This window comes from Phocoena phocoena, chromosome 10 (assembly GCF_963924675.1).
Source record: "Phocoena phocoena chromosome 10, mPhoPho1.1, whole genome shotgun sequence".
Classification (NCBI taxonomy): Eukaryota; Metazoa; Chordata; class Mammalia; order Artiodactyla; family Phocoenidae; genus Phocoena; species Phocoena phocoena.
In genome coordinates, this window is record NC_089228.1 from 79,249,217 (window position 1) to 79,270,341 (window position 21,125).

At 39.7% G+C, this 21,125-nt stretch overlaps 1 protein-coding gene across 1 annotated transcript in view; it reads right to left on the reverse strand.

The window, feature by feature from the left end:
- The window catches only part of PKHD1 (PKHD1 ciliary IPT domain containing fibrocystin/polyductin), a 430,010-nt gene that overhangs the window by 178,546 nt on the left and 230,339 nt on the right, over positions 1–21,125 (reverse strand). The window contains exons 50-51 of the mRNA XM_065885004.1: positions 18,238–18,303; positions 11,523–11,651 (exon numbers count right to left, since the gene is read on the reverse strand). Coding sequence (XP_065741076.1) covers positions 11,523–11,651; positions 18,238–18,303 — 195 coding nt within the window. The remainder of the gene's footprint in view (positions 1–11,522; positions 11,652–18,237; positions 18,304–21,125) is intronic.

Below are 21,125 nucleotides of genomic sequence, written 5' to 3' on the forward strand. Positions count from 1 at the left end.
AACCAGAACTAGATACCGTTATTTAATGTGCTAATAAAGAAGCATATATATTAGTATATCACAAATTTGTTTTTTAGTATTTTGATAGCTGGATCAATACAACTGGCTTCTTTTATGATCCTATTTTATTTTATGCATTAAAAATATTATTCTGAGAATGGATCTAGGCTTCACTAGACTGCCAAAGGGACCTAGGGCACGCGAGAAGTTCAGAGTCCCTGGGTTGTGTGAAAGGGTGGTGACCCCCAAGGATCAACAGTGAACCACTGTGTTAGCCCCGCCCCTGCTGGCCGGGCTGTACCTCTCATGGGCAAACTTCTTATCTTTAAAGCTCTACATATGAAGAGACTCCAAAAGCTCCCTCAAGAAAGTATAATCAATTCAAGAAATGCCAACTGTACCTAAACCAATAATTGGGAAATCATGAATTATTTAATTCAACATTCTGAGACTATCTGCATGGAAAACAAACCATAAAGTAAAGTGAAAAACAAGTAATTCAATTAGAGCAAGTGAAAAAAGCCCTGCTCTAGATTAAGGGCCCCATGGGCAGCTGTTCCTTACTTGGCTCAAACTTCCCTGGCCCCAACCAGGAGGGTAAAATACATATGCAGTCACTCAGGTCCCCTTCTCTTATAAGAAATGCCTGTGTCTCCTCAAAGAATATTAATTCCATGAGACAAATTTCTTAGGGGAACAAAATGAGGTAAAATATAGGTTTCTGCATTAACGTCAAGGAAAAGTTTCATTAATTCTCAGCAAATTTGTTGCAGTGCAGATCACAGACTATGAGGTCGGTAAGAGCTTGAAAGGTGATTTCTTAGTAGGGTGACCAACTCGTGCTGGTTTGCCTTGAACTTTCCAGGTTTTGTCACTAAAGGTCATGTGTCCCAGGAAACTCCTCAGTTCTGTATAAATCAGAGTAGTTAGTCACTCTAGTTACTAATGGCTTTAAAGAGATTAGCTCCTAAGGTCAACATCCCAAAATAAATATCAAAATCTCTGGATGCTGCTTTCAGTATTCTGAATTTGAAAGGACTTCACCAATGTATTCTGATGGACTACTACTGGCTGTTTAAAACATGACCTTCAAGGCTTCCCTGGTGGCGCAGTGGTTGAGAGTCCGCCTGCCGATGCAGGGGACACGGGTTCGTGCCCCGGTCCGGGAAGATCCCACATGCCGCAGAGCGGCTGGGCCCGTGAGCCATGGCCGCTGAGCCTGCACGTCCGGAGCCTGTGCTCTGCAACGGGAGAGGCCACAACAGTGAGAGGCCCGCGTACCGCAAAGAAAAAAAAAAAAAAAGACCTTCAATATGACCTTCCGACCTCCAGAATTGAACTCATTGTAACAATTATATACAATCTTCTACATTTTTATAAAAAATGTATTTATTGTGTTGATTTATATTTTTGTAATATTGTACCCCTTTAGGAAATGACAATGATATCTTGAAGAAGATAGCCTAAGTCTATTCTATTCTCCCAAACTGACTGAGCTATACAAATTGACCAGTTCTGTTGGACTAAGCCTATTATATGACCTATTTATTTAGAACATTTGGCAGTACTCTAGAGAGTGGCTAGGGACAACCGGGCCGCCCCCCTAGAAGTGCTGCTGTCTCACCAGGGAGTAATTGCTTTAAATTTTAACAAATTTTCTTTCTTTTAATTTTCTCCCTTGTGGAGGAAAGGGAACCCTCATACACAGTTGGTGGGAAAGTAAATTGATGCAGCCGCTGTGAAAAATAATATGGAGGTTTCTCAAAAAACTAAAAATAGAACTACCATATGACCCAGCGATTCCACTCCTGGATATATATCCAAAAACAAAAAACAAAACCACTAATTTGAAAAGATACATGCACCCCAATGTTCATAGCAGCATTATTTACAATTACCAAGATATGGAGCAACCTAAGTGTCCATCAACAGATGAATGGATAAAGATGTGGCATACACACACACACACACACACACACACACACACACACACACACAATGGAATACTATTCAGCCATAAAAAAGAATGAAATTTTGCCATTTGCGGCAACATGGATGGACTTGGAGAACATTATGCTAAGTGAAATAAGTCAAAGGAATACTATAAATACTATATGAAGGAATATAAATACTATATATTTATATATAAAGGAATCATAAATACTATATGGAATCATAAATCATAAATACAAAGGAATCATAAATACTATATGATATCACTTATATGTGGAATCTAAAAAATACAACAAACTAGTGAATACAATTTAAAAAAAAAGAAGCAGACTCATAGGTATAGAGAACAAACTAATGGTTACCAGTGGGGAGAGGGAAGAGGGGAGGGGTAATGTAGGGTAGGGGAGTAAAAGATTCAAACTATTATGTACAAAAAAAGCGACAAGGATATATTTTATAACACAGGGAACATAGCCAAATATTTTATAATAACTATAAATGGAATATAACCTTAAAATAATATGGGGATCCTTGAAGGCATTGATCTCTACCAGGGTTTTTACAGAGATCCAATACAGATGTGTTAAACAATAAGCCAAGACAAGCATTAGATTCTGCATTTGATTTGTAGGAGCCTGCAGAGAGTATACAGTTTTCTCTCAGGCAGTTTCTAAACTACCACGCTCCTGGTCCTCCATGGAACGTTTACTATGAACCACCTCCACCACCTCGGTATCACTCTTTTCTTGCCTTCTGTTGTCTGACTTCTCCTCCTGGTTTCATGATTGCTCCTTCTCTGGGTTCTCTTCCTGCCATTTAAATTAGAATTTCCTCCAAGATGTTGTCGCCTACCCCCTCCTTGCATCTCTCTGTTGGCTCCCATGCTGGCTCTAACCCTAGTTCAATCTCCAAGGCTTCCTTAGTCAACTCTTCTAGGATTACCAAATCTAAATCCAGACTCCCAACTGGCTTCCTTCCCAAACTCCTGAGTCATCTTTTCAGCCTCATTCTCCTTTACCCTTCACAATTAATAAAATGCCAGGTCCTGCCAATTCTCCTTTCTTATCAAGTTTATGACACATACTTGTATTTTTCCATAGCAACCACCAATGCATTTATTGCTACTAGGAATCTTATAGTTTGTACTGTGATGGTCAAAGTACTCTTAAAAGTCCTAAGGAAAATAACACATAGCTCCTTTAAAAATTAGTTTTAAACTACACATGGAGAAAGAAGTTGTTATAGTAGCAAAGGAATCACACCTAAGTCAATGGAAGAAACGCACCAGAGGTGTTTTACGGGTATACCTGTTAGGTTCCTCTCAGGCTAGAACCCAAAGTTCCCAGAAGGGTCACACTTCCGGGAGACTGGAGTTAGGAGTTTGTAAAATTATAAAAGTAGTGATTCTCTAGGTGCAGTAAGTGCCAAAAATAAAACCTAGGTCTCCTACACACTTCACACTCCAATATCCCCCCACCCAAATTATGATCCGCAAGCCCTGGGGAAGTATGTGCCCTCCGAGAAAATTGCTATGATCCTAATACTAATGGACTATGACAATGAGTGTGTTTCTCAGGTGAGTAAGGACAGAAAAGAGTTTGAAAATCCGCTCAATTAGACTAAAACTCCAATTAGTTCCAGCAAGTTAGCAAGCCATAAAGAGTGTCAGGGTCTACATGTCTTGGGCCCCAAGAGAAGATTCTAAGTAAGTTCTAATTAGCCCAGAAACAAGCGCCATGACTGAGTCAAGCAGAGATTGACAAACTGAGATTAGAGAAAGGATATCAACTTATTTTAATATTTTTTATTGTGCTCCTTTTGTCACTTGCAGGAAATGAAAATCTCTGCTGTGATTTTAATTGAAATTTACTTTTTATGGGGAAAACATATACAGTTGTAAAAATACCTAAAAAAAAATTCAACTCCTGGTTGTCTACCCCTGGCAAGGACATCCTATCACAGGTCTTGCCTGGTAGTTATGGCATTACTGCTATTCATTTGTAAAAACCCGTTTGAATCACAGTCATTGCAACTAAAAGGAACTCCCTAGCCTCCAGTGTGTCTCTCAAATGTAAACCTATTTTAGGGGCACAAATCATCTAAAATATAACAAATAAAGCAATAGTGTTTCTTCTTATAAATTTTAGAAGGCAATTTGCAACACCTGGGTTGAAAACAAGGAGACTGAAATCCCACTCTTATCCTTGATACAAAATGTCATATATGTTTGGGCAATGATAATAATGTGTTTCATAGGATTCTACAATTTAGAAAACACTTGCATTATCTTAGCTCATTTGAGTTGAGTGTCACTAAGTTCCCTACCAGCTCAACAATTCTATGTATCCATATTTTACATATATATAAATGTTTACTTAATACAATTAAATTCATGGAAAAACACCATAAATACAACAAACAAATTGTTCGACAATCATTCATTTCATCAAAGGAGTCCATATTGCAAAGGATTTTGCACTTAGATTGCCTTAAATAGTAAGCTTCTATGGTACATTCTTAAATATTGGATATATAAAAAGTCAGTTTAAGTTAAACATTTCAGAACTGTTTGGGGAGGCCTGTGGAAATACTTGCTTCAGGGAGCTTGAGATCCTGATGTTTCCTTCCCGTGGGAAGGACATGGCCTCAACACCCTTTACCATGAAGAAAGGTTTCCGGAGGTCTGTGCTCACCTCTAAGAAACTGCCTAAAAGAAGGAGATTTATACAGTATCTAAAGGTCCTTTGATCTCTCTTTTCAGATTTTCTTTTTATTTATTTGCTAATAATGCTGGTTAAAATTTCTGTGTCGAGTACCTCTTGAAATCATATTTGTTTGTTCTTCCCTTATATAATCATAAAGAATAGCTTTCCCGGGCTTCCCTGGTGGCGCAGTGGTTGAGAGTCCGCCTGCCGATGCAGGGGATGCGGGTTCGTGCCCCAGTCCGGGAAGATCCCACATGCCGCGGAGCGGCTGGGCCCGTGAGCCATGGCCACTGAGCCTGCGCGTCCGGAGCCTGTGCTCCGCAGCGGGAGAGGCCACAACAGTGAGAGGCCCGTGTATCGCAAAAAAAAAAAAAGAATAGCTTTCCCATTCATGTTCTAAATAAGGTAAAAGAATTGTTGACTGTTATCCTTGCAGACTTTTCATTTCTGCCCTGAAGGAAACAAAATGCTCAACGTATTCGTGCTCCACTTCTCCCCTCACCCCAAAGCACTCCTCTCTCTCCCAAGAAGAGGCTTCTGGTCACCCACATAGAGATTTGGACACAGGCTGCGGCCCAAACACTGTCATCCATTGCCCGTCTCAGGGCGAGAAATCCCAGATCAGGGCCCCAATTTTGTTCAAGGGTTGAAGAAGCCGACTTTCAGGCAGTGAAGAGGCAATACCATAACACCTGGCATGGTAGGTAGTAGAGAATAAAGAAACTAAAATCCTTTGACCAGTCTGTCTCCTGGTGTGCTTCAATTTCTGACTCACGTAAGCCAACAGAATCTAAATAACATCTGCCCAGGGAGGGAAGACAGCACAAATTGACCAGACCCTAAAACTCTCAAACCTTTTGAATTAAGTCAGGTACATCTGCTCTTAATTACATACATGCACACACACTACACACATAAACGCATATACAGTGGTAGATTAAAGACAGCTGCAAGTTCTTTGCTCTTCTTCCCAATAAAAGTAGAACCTAATTCTCCTCCTTTGTATCTGCGTTGGCTTTAGTGCCCTGCTTGACCAAGAGAATGTGATGGTCATGATATTCTGAGTCTGCTAAGGCTGGCTCGGAAGGCATGCAACTTTCACCCAGGTCTCTTGGACTGCTCACTCTTGGGGAACTCTGCTTTAGGATGTTCCTTCTTGGAGTCCAGCTGCCACACTGTTAGAAAGCCCAAGAAGCCCCACAGAGAAACCCATGTGGAGAGGAACCGAGGCCTCTTAGCTGACTGCCCTGACTGAACTCCCAGCCAATAACCAGTGCCAACCACCAGCTGCCTGAGTGAACTCTCTTGGACCCACCCAACCACGCTGGGCCTTTAGATGAGCCCAGCCACCATCGACGGCAATGCATGAAAGACCCCAGCAAGAATACCCCAGCCTAGCCCTTCCTCACAAAACTGTGAACAAAATAAAACGTATGTTTTAAGCGATGAAGTTTCTAGGTGGTTTGTTAAATATTGATAGATTTCCAGAATACACACACTCCCGCAGTCACCATACTAATGCCATGCATCCTACAAAGGACTCCAGTAACTCAAGTTTAAATTAACTTCCCCTTCCCACTTGCTAGTAATCCAGAATAAATGGGGGTGATGGCTTGTGTGACTTTCTGTCCCATCCAAATGGGACAAGACCAGAATTTTGAAACTATTTAAGAGACAACACTGATATTTATGGTATTTGGTTTCTAATTGACTTTGCAGACCCAAATCTCTGTGTTACCTGTATCTTATCCTATATCAGTTATAATCGTGGGTAAGAAAAAAGTATATTAAGCTTGTAATGCTCTACTCTCAACATTTTGTAGAAATTCCTCCCACAGAAAAATTATTTCCTGATTTATGGTCATCTTAACTCATATCTCCAACCTCAACGTCTTGCGATTTAACAAGGAAATACGTTAAACATTGTTGACTTTGAACATCCCAGGACATTGATGAGCCTCACTGCCATTTAAAGTACCCGAGTACTGAAAATCAGAACAAACAGAAGAACTATTATGAAAGAAAACCAGTACTTCTCCATTCATCTCTTCAAATAACGACAGTTCAAAGTAATATGGGAAAATGGAACACAGTGAATTCTACCACACATAAAAATAAAACCATGCTGGAGGCTATATGATATCATATCTGTACCCTTAAAAACAGAATCCTGTCACTTGGAATTATAACACATTTTCCTTTCATTAAAGCTGCTCTGTGTGAAAAGGGTGTCATCCTGTCATGGCTGAAACTCCTTCAGAGAAAGAACCGGAAGCATCAAATCCTCGCAGGTCAGTTCAGGACAAAACCTGTAGTACAAGTTAGCAGGATCATTTGTGAGGATTTGCGATTTGCATGATTTATTAGATAGAACTTGTTCCCACTCTGTAAGATGTCTTGAATGCATTTAGACCAAATCTCCCAGTATTTAGGAGGCAAAGACAATCAGATATACTTGTTTGTGTGAAACAAAGTTATCATAAACTAAACTACAAAAGCAAATTCTCCATGATGACTTCACCTCACTCCATATAATACCACCAAGAAGAATTTACAGCTTTCAAAATCCAATGTCTATAAAGACAGAATGCCTCAAAGGAAAATGGTACCATACTTAAAATAGTGATATCTTTTATTAGTACAGTAAAGTCCTATTTTTATGGAATAGGATGGGTCTGAGGTCATTCCATAAAACTGATTTCCCAGAAAATGGAAATAGGCAATTTACCCTAAGAATTTTATTGAAAAATTATGCTAGTCTATTTGAATAATGATGGGAATGTTCTACACATTTCCTTTATTAATGAATTAAAATACACAAAACATCATAAAATTATATTAGAGGTTCAAAAGTATCACTTAAATCTTCTTTACCAGTCACTTTCATTTTGTAACATCAGCAGTTCCATTAAAATCGTATTATGTAAAAATGGGTTTTTACTGTAATAATAGTTATTACCTATTTAGCTCCCAAGGTTGGTGTGAAAATTAAATAATAAGCCATTGGAAAGCAAATACAAAGTGTTGCTAATACCAGAGGCCAAGAGGGGCAGGCAGATGGGAAAACGAAGGAAAAGAGCACCTGACACATTAAAAATCACAGCGTTCATCTATAATTCCATTATTGCCAGCACTCCACGCAGCCGTCATGTGTGCTGATGTTATCTCATTTAATCCCCTCAACATGACGATATGTTAATTTTAACCCTCATATTACAGATGAAGGTCGGAAACGTTTAAAACGTGTCTAACGCCACACAGTTGGTAAATGTCAGAATCCAAATGCGAACACAGCTTTGCCCTCGTCAACAGCCCATCCTGTACCTCCTAAAACATTGCTCCCTCCCCAGTACACCCTTGTGTCTCGTAACTGACCTTCAGTTTCTTATCCCATCTATCAAGGTCCTCTTCAAATGCCTCTTCCTCCCTGAAGTCATCTCTCTTCATCTTGCCTGGGACAAGTGTTTGATTCTAAACACTTCTGGTGTTTATTACAGCTATTTGTTGTATTATTAAGTATTAGTACGTGTTTTACCAACCCAGCTAAGTTACTAGCTGTTTGAGATCACGGCTGTATCCCATTTGCCTCTGGAGCACCAGATCAGAGCACCTGGTGTGGTGACTGTTCAGTTATTGTTGGTTAAATTGAATTGGAAAGGAATGTTAACTTGAATTAAAACTATATTTGCTACCAGATGCAAAGCAGATACTTCTACCAACGGCTCATGGCATCAGATACCTCTTTGGGAAGTTTCTCCAGTTTCTCCACATGTATGTACCTAATGAGAATGTAGCAAGATTGAATTCCTCACGTAGAGTATCTGACATATGCTAGGTATTCAATAATTTTTTTTTAAATTCCAAGTGATGGGAACAATGGGAACAGGAAGTAGAGAAGTATAAATTCAGTATAATATGGAGTCTGATTTGAGTGAATCAGAGCAAGTAGGAATGGTGAGTTTTTAAAAATATATATGTGATAAAGAGTTAGGGCTCTGGAATCAAACTGTCTGCTTTCCTGGGCCAGCCTTTTTACTTATTAGCTGGGAGAAACTTGGGCAAGTTACTTAACCTCTCTATGTCCCAAATTCCTCAGCTATAGAAAGGAAGATAACAACAGGATCCAAATAAAAGTAGTTGTGAGGAATGATCGAGAAGATCCATGTGGAACACTTAGCACAGTGCATGGTAGACACCCAGCACTCAAATTATAGTTGCTGTTACCATCATCGTCATCATCAGGAACATCTTAATTCTTAGGATCCTGTTCAAAGGAAAAGGCATTACTTTCCACAGACCTGTAAATTCTGATAGCTGTACTGGGTCGATCCTGTGAAATCCAAAGATTCAGTTCTGGTATGAAATTATGGATGCAGCATGGAGAACATGCGCTTCATTCAAGCAGTACTCGGTGTCTTTTTTGTGCCAGACTTGGGTGAACAAACTGACTTGTTTCAGAGGAGGCAGGGAGTGAAAGAAACCAGAACAGCCAGAAAGGTCAAGAAGGTAAAACCACAAGTAGAAAGATGAGATGAATTCAATCCCAAGGTCCATCAGAGGTCAAAATATCAGGGTTTGCCAAAAAAATCAAAACAGAAGAGTAAAGTCAGTACAGTGCCTACAAAAGACCCCCAAACTAGGGCTTCCCTGGTGGCGCGGTGGTTGAGAATCCGCCTGCAGATGCAGGGGACACGGGTTCGTGCCCCGGTCCGGGAAGATCCCACATGCCGCGGAGCGGCTGGGCCCATGAGCCATGGCCGCTGAGCCTGCGCGTCCGGAGCCCACTGTGCTCCGCAACGGGAGAGGCCACAACAGTGAGAGGCCCGCGTATCGCACAAAAAAAAAAAAAAGAAAGAAAGAAAGAAAAACCCCAAACTAAACAGAACAGATTAAAACACTGGCAACTATAAGAAAATTTTCTGGAATTAGGGCTTCTTTGAGGAGAGAGGCAGCAAGAAGTAAGGACTTCATTTATTATATATTACAAATCTATTTTCATTCCCTTATTTTTCCAACTGAAAACTAAATAATGAACAATAATTGCAGATTTTAAAAATCTTAACTTCTCTGATCTTTACAATAATACTGAAGGACCAAGTGGGAGACACTTCAGACATCCAGTATCTGTGCCCACCCATCCCCCTGCCGCCTTTTTCCAGAGCACTGATCTGTGCTCTTTAAGAGCAGCTTCACGGAGAACTCGGGTCCATCTTACAAGCTGACCATGAACAAAGGAATGAAGGATAATGGCGAATGCCAGGGGCCCCAGCAACCAGGACACACAGTGGATACAGTCAATGCAGTGCCAAGCAAGATAGCTAAGATTGCTCCTCGCTCAGCATAAAGGTCCCAAGGATACGAAAAGCTTGGCAACCTTCAAAAGCTTCTCTTGCTTCCCGCATGCAGTGGGGGAAACAGTTTGCTCAGTGGGAAAAACCATAGCCCAGGGCCGATCCACTGGCTACATTCATCAAAAAGAAGGCTGAGGCAGAACAGATTTTTCCTTTCCGTATAGGAATGACTCATGAGCTTGTTTATTCAAAAAGTTCCATCCTCCATGGAGAGAGGTGGATGATAGGGGGGTGGGATGATAATAACAGTTTAAGTTTGTACTGGTCAGCCCGCTCCTTCTGTCCTCACCTCTCTGTGCAGTTCCATGTGCACCCCCCCAATGCCCAGAAGGTGGTCTGTACGTTTTAACCTTTCTGCCTTCATTTCCCATCGTAAATAAAGCAAACAACACCACCACTCTTTTCATTTACCCTTAGTCCTTTTAGAAAGGAAATGTACTTGATTGGTTAAGAATAAGGACTTGGATCAGATCGTCTGGTTCAAAATCCTGGTTGTGCTGAATTGCAAACTGTGTGGCCCTGGGCAAGTAACTTAACAGCCTTGGACCTCTGTTTCTGTGTCAGTAAAAATGGGAATGATAGTATTACCTGTATTGCAGAGCTATTGTGAGGATTAAACTAGTTAATATATGGAGAACGATTCCCAAATATTGTTAGTTGTCAACAAATGTTTGATATTAGCATTATTATTATTTCACAGATGACCAAATATTCTTTTTCCAGTACTGATCTTCTTTTATTCAGTATTACTTTAAGAAGTTCCAATTAAACCATAAATGGAAATAGGTCTTAAGAAATATATCTGTTGTATGAAAAACATTTTCTTCTTGGGCTAGGGAAATTTTCTAGTAGTTTCAAGAATTCTCTCCTAAGAAAGAAGAATTTTGTAAGTATGGTGTGTATTTCTGTACCTCTGAGGAATCACCTTTCCCTTCTTATGTAAACAAAAAGAGAGTTCTAGGTAGATGGATGATGGATAGATAGGTGATAGATTAGGTAGCTGATAGATTGATAGAATTTTATTTTTCTATTTATTTATCTGTTCCTTTTCCATCATCTTTGAAAAATCAAGGCAACAGAAGACCTTGTCATTCTTCTCAGTCCTATATTTAAAAGATTCACAAAGGCAAAAGATAGGAGGCATTTGAAAATTGCTTCTTTCCATATACCCTGTGTCATTCAAACATAAGGATACTAAAATTTTCTGTAAATCTGTTCTCTGACACATTAGAAAAATTATCCAGCTAGTGGATTAGTCTAACTCCTTTTGGCATGGAGACTATTTATCCCACCTTTAATGTAGGTAGGCCGAACTATTTTTTCTGATTTTTACTGGATTATGAAATTCCTCTCCTATAATAACCCAAAAGAGAAAGTGGTAGACATAATTGCCTATTTATTTCCACATTCTTTACTGTGTTGTTCAATATATTTAAATGACAGATAATCCCCAATTAGATTGGCCCAGTTCAGTCTGTCTGTCATTATTTACCCCATAGATTGTTTCACTCACTGGGTAAAATCAGGACGTCATCCCCAGGGCCTGGAATGGTACCGCTGTGTCCTCCCCAGCCCTTCTCCATGCCTTCCCATGCTTCGGAGAGGGACCATTTTAAAACTGACTCAGGTGCAGAGGAAGAAGCTAGAAAACAAAAGGAAGATAGCAAGGGTAACTATGAAAATCTGATTCACTATGATAACTTACAAATTCTATCCTTTATATTAGGATCCTGGTGACATTTTCACTTCCCAAAGAAGCTGCCTTTCGATATTTTATAATGTTCCATAAAATCATTTATCAGGCATAAAGCAGGTAATTATTCAATCCTTAGAAGACTACCTCCACTTCTAGGGAAAAACATATTCTACTTTTGTTATTGAACTTTTGTGTTTTGCCTTTACTATAAATACTACAACATATGTTTATCACGAAACATTTGGAAAATGCAAATATAGAAAGAAAAAGAAAAATAATAATTGTCTACTATCTCACGACCTAGAAATAACCGCCATTAACATTTTATTTGTATTTCCTTCCAGAATTTCTCAGCATTTTTACATAATTTAGATCCTATAACATGCAATTTTACATTCAGTTCTTATTTTACTTGGCAGTTTTTCACATGCATTTTGTAATGTCATTAAAACTCCTTGTAAACATGATTTTAATGGTTACATAATATTCTATCACATGAAAAGCGCACAATTTATTTAATCCCTAATGTTTGGCATTTAGGCTTTGTCCACTCTCTTTTCAAATTATAGAGAATGCAGTGTTAAATATCTCTGTGAAAATCTGCCAGTAATCATGATTTCTTCTTAAAATAGAATCTTAGCAATGGAATCACTAAGTCAAAGGGTGTGATTTTCTCACAGCTCTTAATGCGTATTAAAGGCAGGGCAATCATCTGAACACCTCTCACTGCAATAATTTACATATAGTTCATAACTTACAACTGGTTTTTATTGATTCTGCCACTGATGATCAAGTGGCATTTTCTTTTCAACCATCCCACTGGCCTCTTCAAGAAACTGTAGCAGAAATCTAATAATTTCCAGTGGGGACCATACCACGCCAATGTGAAATGTACCCACACATTCTTTTCTGGAACATGATCCCTGGTACAGAGTCAGAAGGGCAGAGAGATTGTCTCAAAAGAGGAGGATGAAAAGATTCACAGATGACCAAACTCTCTTCTTCCAGTACAGATCTTCTTTTATTCAGCATTCACTTAAGAAGTTCAAGTTAAACCACAAGTGACATTAGGTTCTTTTAGGGGAAATATATTTGTTCTATGAAAAATATTTTCTTTTCCACCTAGGGAGATTTCCTAGGAGATTCAAGAACTCACATGATGAGGGAGGGAATCTCATCTATTACTTGCTAATTTCACAAGCATAAATAATGAGTGCCCTCTCCATCAGAACAGTCCTAAAAAACAGTGATGCAAAAATAAATAAAATGTCATGCTTGCTCCCAAGGAGCAACTGGCATTGTGTAAGTATCTAAGTAAATGCTGGAGGGATAGAACGCTAAAGGGAGTACCTGACCAAGGGAGGGAGTGAGACCTTGCCAGGGGAGGCTTCCTGGAGAGAAGCATCTGAGATCTGAGCGGCACTGTAAAGGCCTGGGACCTACCCAGGTGAAGGGGGTGAGGGTGTGTGGTGAGAGTCTGCGCTCCAGAGGGGTGAGCACGTGTGATGGCAAGAAATGAGAGATCACGTGGAAAAACTATAAGCAGTTTGGTGTCGCTGAGTCACAGAGCTGGAAAGAGGCAAGTGGTAGGGCCAGAGGAATAACCAGAGGTCAGAGTGGGAAGGGTGACAAAGATGGAGGAGCCAAGGGTAAGCCCTGGGTTTCCAGCAGGTGTGGTATCAGGTGGAGATGCCCATTAAGACAGACATGGACGAATTCAGTTTGGGCCATTTAGAGTTTGGGGTGTCCTTGAAGCCTCCAGGTGGAGATACACAGCAAGCAGGGGAAGGCTGTGAATCTGAAGGATGGGAAAGAGCTCTAAGTCCGAGAGATGGATTTTGGCATTATCTCCCCAGAGGCTGTATTTGAAAATCTGAGGATGGTTGTGAGAGCTCCAGGGGACTACAGTGTGGAAAGACAAAATGCCTAAGGTCAGAACCACGGGGAACACCTGACTATTTTGTCTACCTGAACCCAACTCTCCAGTGGTCGTGGCCTAATTAGGGCCCTGGGATAACTTAAAAGTACATGGATTGTGGTCAAGTAGAAATCCTAGGGATAGGGAGGGTGAGAGGGAGGGAGACACAAGAGGGAAGAGATATGGGGACATATGTATATGCATAACTGATTCACTTTATTATAAAGCAGAAACTAACGCACTATTGTAAAGCAGTTATACTCCAGTAAAGATGTTAAAAAAAAAAAAGAAATCCTAGACAATTTAATTAACACAAAATATACCCCACATCATGGAAGCCAGGCAATGTTTTGCAACAAATCCTACTCAGAAAGAGGCTTTAGAAACATTTTATACTTATTCAATATCCTGTAATAAACCATAGTGGGAAAGAATGTGAAAAAGGATATATATATATATATATATATGAGAATATAAAAAGAATATATATATATATATATATATATATATATATATATATGTATAACTGAATCACTTTGCTGTACACCGGAAACTAACACAACACGGTAAATAAACTATAATTCAATTAAAATAAAATAAAAAATATAAATATTTTGGGCTTCCCTGGTGGCGCAGTGGTTGAGAGTACACCTGCTGATGCAGGGGACACGGGTTTGAGCCCCGGTCCAGGAAGATCCCACATGCCGCGGAGCGGCTGGGCCCATGAGCCATGGCCGCTGAGCCTGCACGTCCGGAGCCTGTGCTCCGCAACGCGAGAGGCCACAACAGTGAGAGGCCCGCGTACCGCAAAAATAAATAAATAAATATTTTATAAACACCAATAATGCCTTTCTAAGTTTCCTCCCAGCTTTGCCTCCTTTTCAATACTATACCCTAAATACCCAGGTGGGGATAGGGTGGGAGTATTTGTTGAGGTGCCCACTAACACCATAAAGTCCAGAAAAAGATGTTCTTACTTCCAGTGATATTTCAAACAGGCAATGACCATTTCTTTAAAACCCTACTCCAAGCTCCAAAACCCCTTAATTGCCTCAATCTTGTATCACAGACGTTGGAAACAAACATTCTTCAAGTTTGTCATCTTCACTCTCGTTTATGGGAAGGTTGAAACTGGCTTTAACTGAACAAACTAAATCTTAAGGTAGCTATTGTAAGCAATGTTACAATGAATGAATTTGATCATTCTGTACCATCCTGCCTTAAAATAACAACCCTAAATGGAAAAGGACATGTTTAGTCTCCTGCAGAACTATGAGATGTCTGTACAGTTAAAATCAAGCTTCTGGATGACTATTTTTAATATAGAAAGAAGAGGGGAGGAAAAGAAGCCTACAGAGTTAAAGCTATCAGAGGCATACATGGAGAACCAGAAGAGAGGAATGTCTTGGAAGACTAAGAAATAGAGAATGTGCAGAGAGTAGAAGTGATCTTGTTAATAGCAAATTTCCAATAAGAGAGGGAATAAGAAGTGGCTATTGAATGTGACAACTAGAGCACAGTGATCAAGATGAAGAGGGTCCCAGTGGAGTGATGGAGGTGGCAACCACTTGGATTACAGTGGATTGAGGAATGCGCTGGAAGTAAGGAAGGGAAGACGCTGGGTCTGATCCTGCAAAAAGCTCATTAAGGAATGAATAGCCTTAAGATTTGAGACCCTCAGCCTTTGATCTGTCTTCCCAATCGTTAAATACACTAGACTTATCTTGAAACTGGAGTCCATGAATTTTGGTCAGGACCAGCCTTTGTGATGAGCCCTCACCCTGCTTTCCTCTCAAATTTGTCAGCCAACAACAGCCACCATTTGAGATGGTCTCCAACTTGGTACGTGAGCCAAGTATTCCTTCTCCACCTTAATCCTTCATCTACCCCAGCATTCTATGGCTCCACATCAAGAGGAGGCTAGTATTTTGAGAAGTTTGCAGGAGTGATACAAACTACAGGAGGATTTAGGGTCCACGAATTTTGTTTTGATTTGATTTTTTTAATTGAGAGGTGACAAAGAGTCATTTGCTGATAAAACAAAGTTCAGAAGATGTTAGAAGGGATGGGATGAGTTTAAACAGGAGAAAGGCTGACAGATCCAGAGACCAGAGAAAAGGAAATAAACTTGATCTGTGGGGAAAGTGATGGCAAATTTACAAAGACAGTATCTGATCATCTGAATATTTTTATATGACTGTCAACAATATTTGCAACTAGCCCCCACTGAAAAGACAACATGGTTGAGGTAAAGGCTCTTCAGTAATATTTTTTGTGTTCCCCCAGTGTCGGTTGCTTCACCCTCTCTCCCATCTTTTATAACGCATCATGGACACCAAGAGGAAATCAATGGAGCCACAGTGTTGGAGGAGCATGAAAAACCTGCATTGGGGTCTTCAGAAACCTGGGTACCATCTTCACCTAAATTAGCATACATCCTTATCCCAAACCCACTAAGCACCCATACAACAACTTTCATCAGCACCACCTCCTCTGCTTCTTCCCAGCATTGGCCCACGTATACCCTAATTTCTGCTGCCTCTAGAGTATCCTGTCTACCAGGTCCCCATAATGACCAGCACAATCCTGTACACAGAATAAACCCTCAACTAACTGAGTGAGCTAAAAGGCCCTATAGCAGAACACCTCAACCCAAAATGTCTTTTCTGCATTACATATTCATTGTATCTCTGAATCAGTCAACATATAGATGGAACTCCATTATTTATTCAATTCTTGTTTTGTCAAAGAATTTTTGATATGGCAAAAATTGTATTATTTTTCATAGAGCTCTCCATTAAACAAAAGACATGCCATATTTAAATTTTGACATTGTCACTTATATCCCACAGGATAGAAATCAAGCAATATCTTAGAACCATATTAATAATAAATATTTGAATATAACGAATGGTAATGTACTAGTTCTGTAACTCCCTGGGTCTTAGGAGTTTTCTGTCCCAACCTGTGTAAGATAGGAAAATGGCTATATATATATAATTAATTTTAATCTAACCAAGTTAATATATGCCAAAAAGGTAATTTGAATACCTTAGGGTTTAAATGGTATAACAGAAAGAACACTGAACTGAGTTGGAAACCTGAGTTCTCATCCAGGCTCAACCACTGATTACTGATGTGACTAAGTAAGCTATTTAATGATTAGGCTTCCATGCCCTCACGTGTAAAATGAGGCAATTGGATAGGACAGCTTGTGAGGTTCCTTCCCTTATTAAAATTCTACAACTCTATGAAGCATCAGCTTTCTATTTATTCAGCATGTTGTAACTGACAGGCCAAGTGAAGCATCTCCCAGTTCAACTGACCCCTGCTGAAAAGACCTAGATTCCAGCCACCCACAGTGTCCTTCCAAAGAGTCCTTAATACAGAAATCTTCGCACTAAGTGCTGAGAGGCACGTCATGCTGACGAAAGCTGCCCAACCCAAGAATGGCCACCCACAGGTGGTCCAGTATTCTCTGAGGGGGCCTGACATGAGAGCTCCCCCAACAGGTAGGTTCTCTACAAAATAGGGGCTGACCCAACCAAACGTATCTCTTCTCGGGGGAATTTGAACACAGGACATCCAGAGAGGAGAGAGTTGTAAGATACTATTCTTTGGTAACAGTTATTTTAAAGGAAACATATTCCTTGATTATTTAGTCATTTGATTGACATTCCCCGGTGACCATAAGACCCCATGAAGTTAGACCATTCTATCTTGTTCACTGTTGTCACCTCCCACACCTCACATGAGAGGCATTCAACAAAGCATTTTGAGTCACCTAAAGGAAAAAAGTGATAAAGAACTAGGGACAGAAAGAGCAAAGGCTATGGCAGCTCAGAAACAGATACAAAAACAAAGAATCCCTTTCTTCTCGGTCCAATAAGCATGAAAAGGTCATCGTCGGTACTTCTAGCTTACATACAGTTTTAGTCCCATACCGTAACCTCATTTATTTATTAATTTAAATGGAGAAATTAGATCATCTTCTGATTAGCCTGGGCTCTTCTCTGACATAACACAAAAATGCCACTGGAAATCAAAGGAAAACTCAGCCTTTGAAAAGATTTATCCCGGCTGCAAATGTATAGTTAAAACAGACTCAGGGTAAACAAAAACAAACAATGAAATACATTAGAAGGCGCTTATGAGTCATTTAGTCTTTGAGAGTTTAGCTTTTATGAGTTAGAAAGATTTCACAGAACCATCTGACTTATGGGGAGGATTTGTTTACCCTGATTTCCTGAAATTACTGAGAACAATTACAGTTTTAAGATACCCTGAATTTTTCTTTCCATTTGGTGGGGGCCTAATGGCTCATCCGCAGATCTGGACTCCTGTGTGCACATATGGTCCATAATTCATGAAATGTGCTTATTTACATGTTGCAATTCTGACTTTCCTATGTTTTGAAATGCACCAATTCTTATATCTTTCTTTGACATGCAGACATATATTTTAGCTGTAGGGGTGACACAATAAGGAGTTGTCAGACATAAAAGCATTAGGGCTCTTACTTGCCCTACAAACAGTATGATGGGAGGAATTTATAAAACGACTGGAGGACATTCTGCTGTACCAGGCAATTCTATCTGATGAGTTAATACTCACCTGAAATAGTTGGCGCCACACCTTCCCTCACCTGGAGAATTACTTGAACTTGGCCTTCACCTGAAACTGAACACAAAAAACCATAACTTGGATGTGATACAAAGATTATCTTAATACGAAAGACATTCACGTTTAAGAACGATGGCTTTGTGCTAAATTCTCCCCAACCTAACTAAATTTTCAAAATAAAAAAATGAAGTCCTTGTTAATTAGTCTAACAATTGATTTCCAATATTTGATTTTGATTGTTTTTATTTGATTACACTTAATTGCAGTGAGCTTTCCAAAAGAATTGGCGCATAAATAAGTAGGGAAAAAATTGTTTCACCATATGTTCTTTGGAGGCCAGTGCTGGTGAGCAGGACACCCCTCATATCCTATTTCCCCTCCATCAGTTTGAAGGCTCCGCTTTTAGAATTCATGTATTTTTCACCAGTAGAGTTCAGATCACCCATGAAATGTATTTGCTTTACCTTTATCCAAACAAATTGTCCTTTTAATGAAGCCTTTTCCCCACCCCGCTTTCTCCTCCCATCTTCCAAACCAACTGAGCACATTTAAAAGGCCTGGGGTTCATTAATTTTAAGCGTTCAATAAATTAGTGGAAATAATCAAAAGGCCTGATTCTTTCTGATAATGACAATTTGATGTCAGTATAAACCAGTAGATTAAGCTGGGAACATATGCTCCTTTGCCAAGAGAGGCTGCTGTAATTAAATAGTGAATGCATCTACAAGGTGCTCTCACGCTGATTAATTAGTAATCAGGTGCGCGAACTCCACTCTTCAGTAACACCTTGTCTCTTAGTGGTTAATTACCTTTCTGCCTTATTCGATGCCATGGAGCAGCACCTCCCACCACCGAAGGACCCAATGATGCTGAAGGTTGCCGCCTCGGGGCCCTGGTCCCACCCATGCTCTCCTTTTGCCTCTCCCTGGAGCCCTAAACTCTTTCCTCTATCACAGAATGGAGTAGACCTAGGATCATTCTTTCTAATCACAAAGCATAAGCGTCAGAACACTACAAAGAAAATAATCCCCCAAAACACCCATGATGAGACCTCTCTGATTCTATTCTTATCTTGTTCATTATTCTCACTTAAAAATTTTCTGTAATAACCTATAATGGAGTATCATCTGCAGAAATACAGAATCACTACGCTGTATACCCAAAACTAACATAATATTGTAAATCAACTATAGTTCAATCTAAAATTTATTCCCATTATAAAATGCATGAGTCTGTGGCTTTCTCCTTCCACTGTACACACTTTCTTGACCAGGTAGAATGGCCAACATGTTCGTTATGTGCTCTACTTTATCATCACTTCCAAAGCTTTACCTATATTGTTTCTTTATACTATTGCAAATTTCACCCACTTTTCTAACTTAAATAATAAAAGTAATTAATACTAAAGCCACCAGCTTAACATCTCTTTTTTTCTATAATGTCTAACTGATCCACTTCTGCTCACACTGAACTATGCATTTTCTAAAGTTTAAAAGCATTTCTAAAACCACACAGTGATACTTATCCCAAGCTCTCTTTCAATCGAGCAAATACCACTGCATCAACTGTGGTGAAGTTAGGATTGTCTCAGTCCTTAGCTCTGTCTTTCAATCTTTGAGGGAGGGACTTTTCTCCTGTACCTTAAGACACTAGACACTGTTGGACATGTACATACTCAATTATCATGGACCAATCAGAAATCCTAAATTTATACTGTTCTACTCTGTATGCCAGAACTTAACTGGCAATTTTGACAAATTAAACAAATGGAGGCAGGAATTAACCCTTTTAAAGGAGGCAAAGACAAAATGGTAAAAAAGATAGGTTCCATCAGAAAGAAAAGAGAAAGGGAATATGGCAAAATGACATCTAAAAACATGTAAAAGTCTGTAACAATAGAATACCCTTGTACAAGAGAAAGTAATAAAATATTGTAATGGAATCAAACTCTAGGAAAGGTAAAATTTTTTAAAATTCCAAGAATCATTTGGAAGTCAGTTCATTTAAAGATGTTATAAAAATCATCCTTGTACTCACTGATATAGAAAACAAGCTTATGGTTACCGAAGGTGGGGAGGAGGGATAAACTAGGAGTTTGGGATTAGCAGATACACACTACTATATATAAAATAGATAAACAACAAGGACCTACTGTACAGCACAGGGAACTATATTCAATGTCTTGTAATAAACCATAACAGAAAAGAATATGAAAAAGAATAACAAAACATTGTAAATCAACTAGACTGAAACATCGTTTTTCCCACTATATAGAGGAGGGAATTTGAAGTAGAGGGAAAATAATCAATGTATCCAGAATCCCCTGGGTGAAAAGGATACCGCCAGCCAGTATGGTATCAGGAACTGTAGTTATGATGATTACATAGTCTTCATAGGCAGCAGTGATGATTACCCGGAAAACTGAAAAGGCGAGCCCTGGACATACCTGACCCCCAGTACAGGCTGTCCCACTTTTCTTCATCCATTAAAGCCCTTACCCAGGCCCTGTTCCTGGTAAACCAAGGCTCCCTGGAGCAGCGAGCACCTCGGCACCGGTGGCTTCTGATCTGGGTGGACTCTGACTTTGTTCAGCCTCTACACGTACACAAATGGCTCCCACCTCTAGAACAACCTCTTCCCCAAAGCAGACACTGAAACTAAAACATGCTTTGAAAAGCTATTGTTCACTTTATTAAAGCAGGTATGTGAATATCATTCAATCTGAGAAGAGAAGCAGTTTCAGTATCACAGGAAATGGAGCAAGATCACCAAAAGCAGGAAAGATTAGAAAAGCCTGATTTCCTATACCACAGGCCCCCTGCAGGCTGGCTCTGAGAGTGGGAGCAGAGGGCTCTTTCTTCCCAAACACCGCTTCTAGG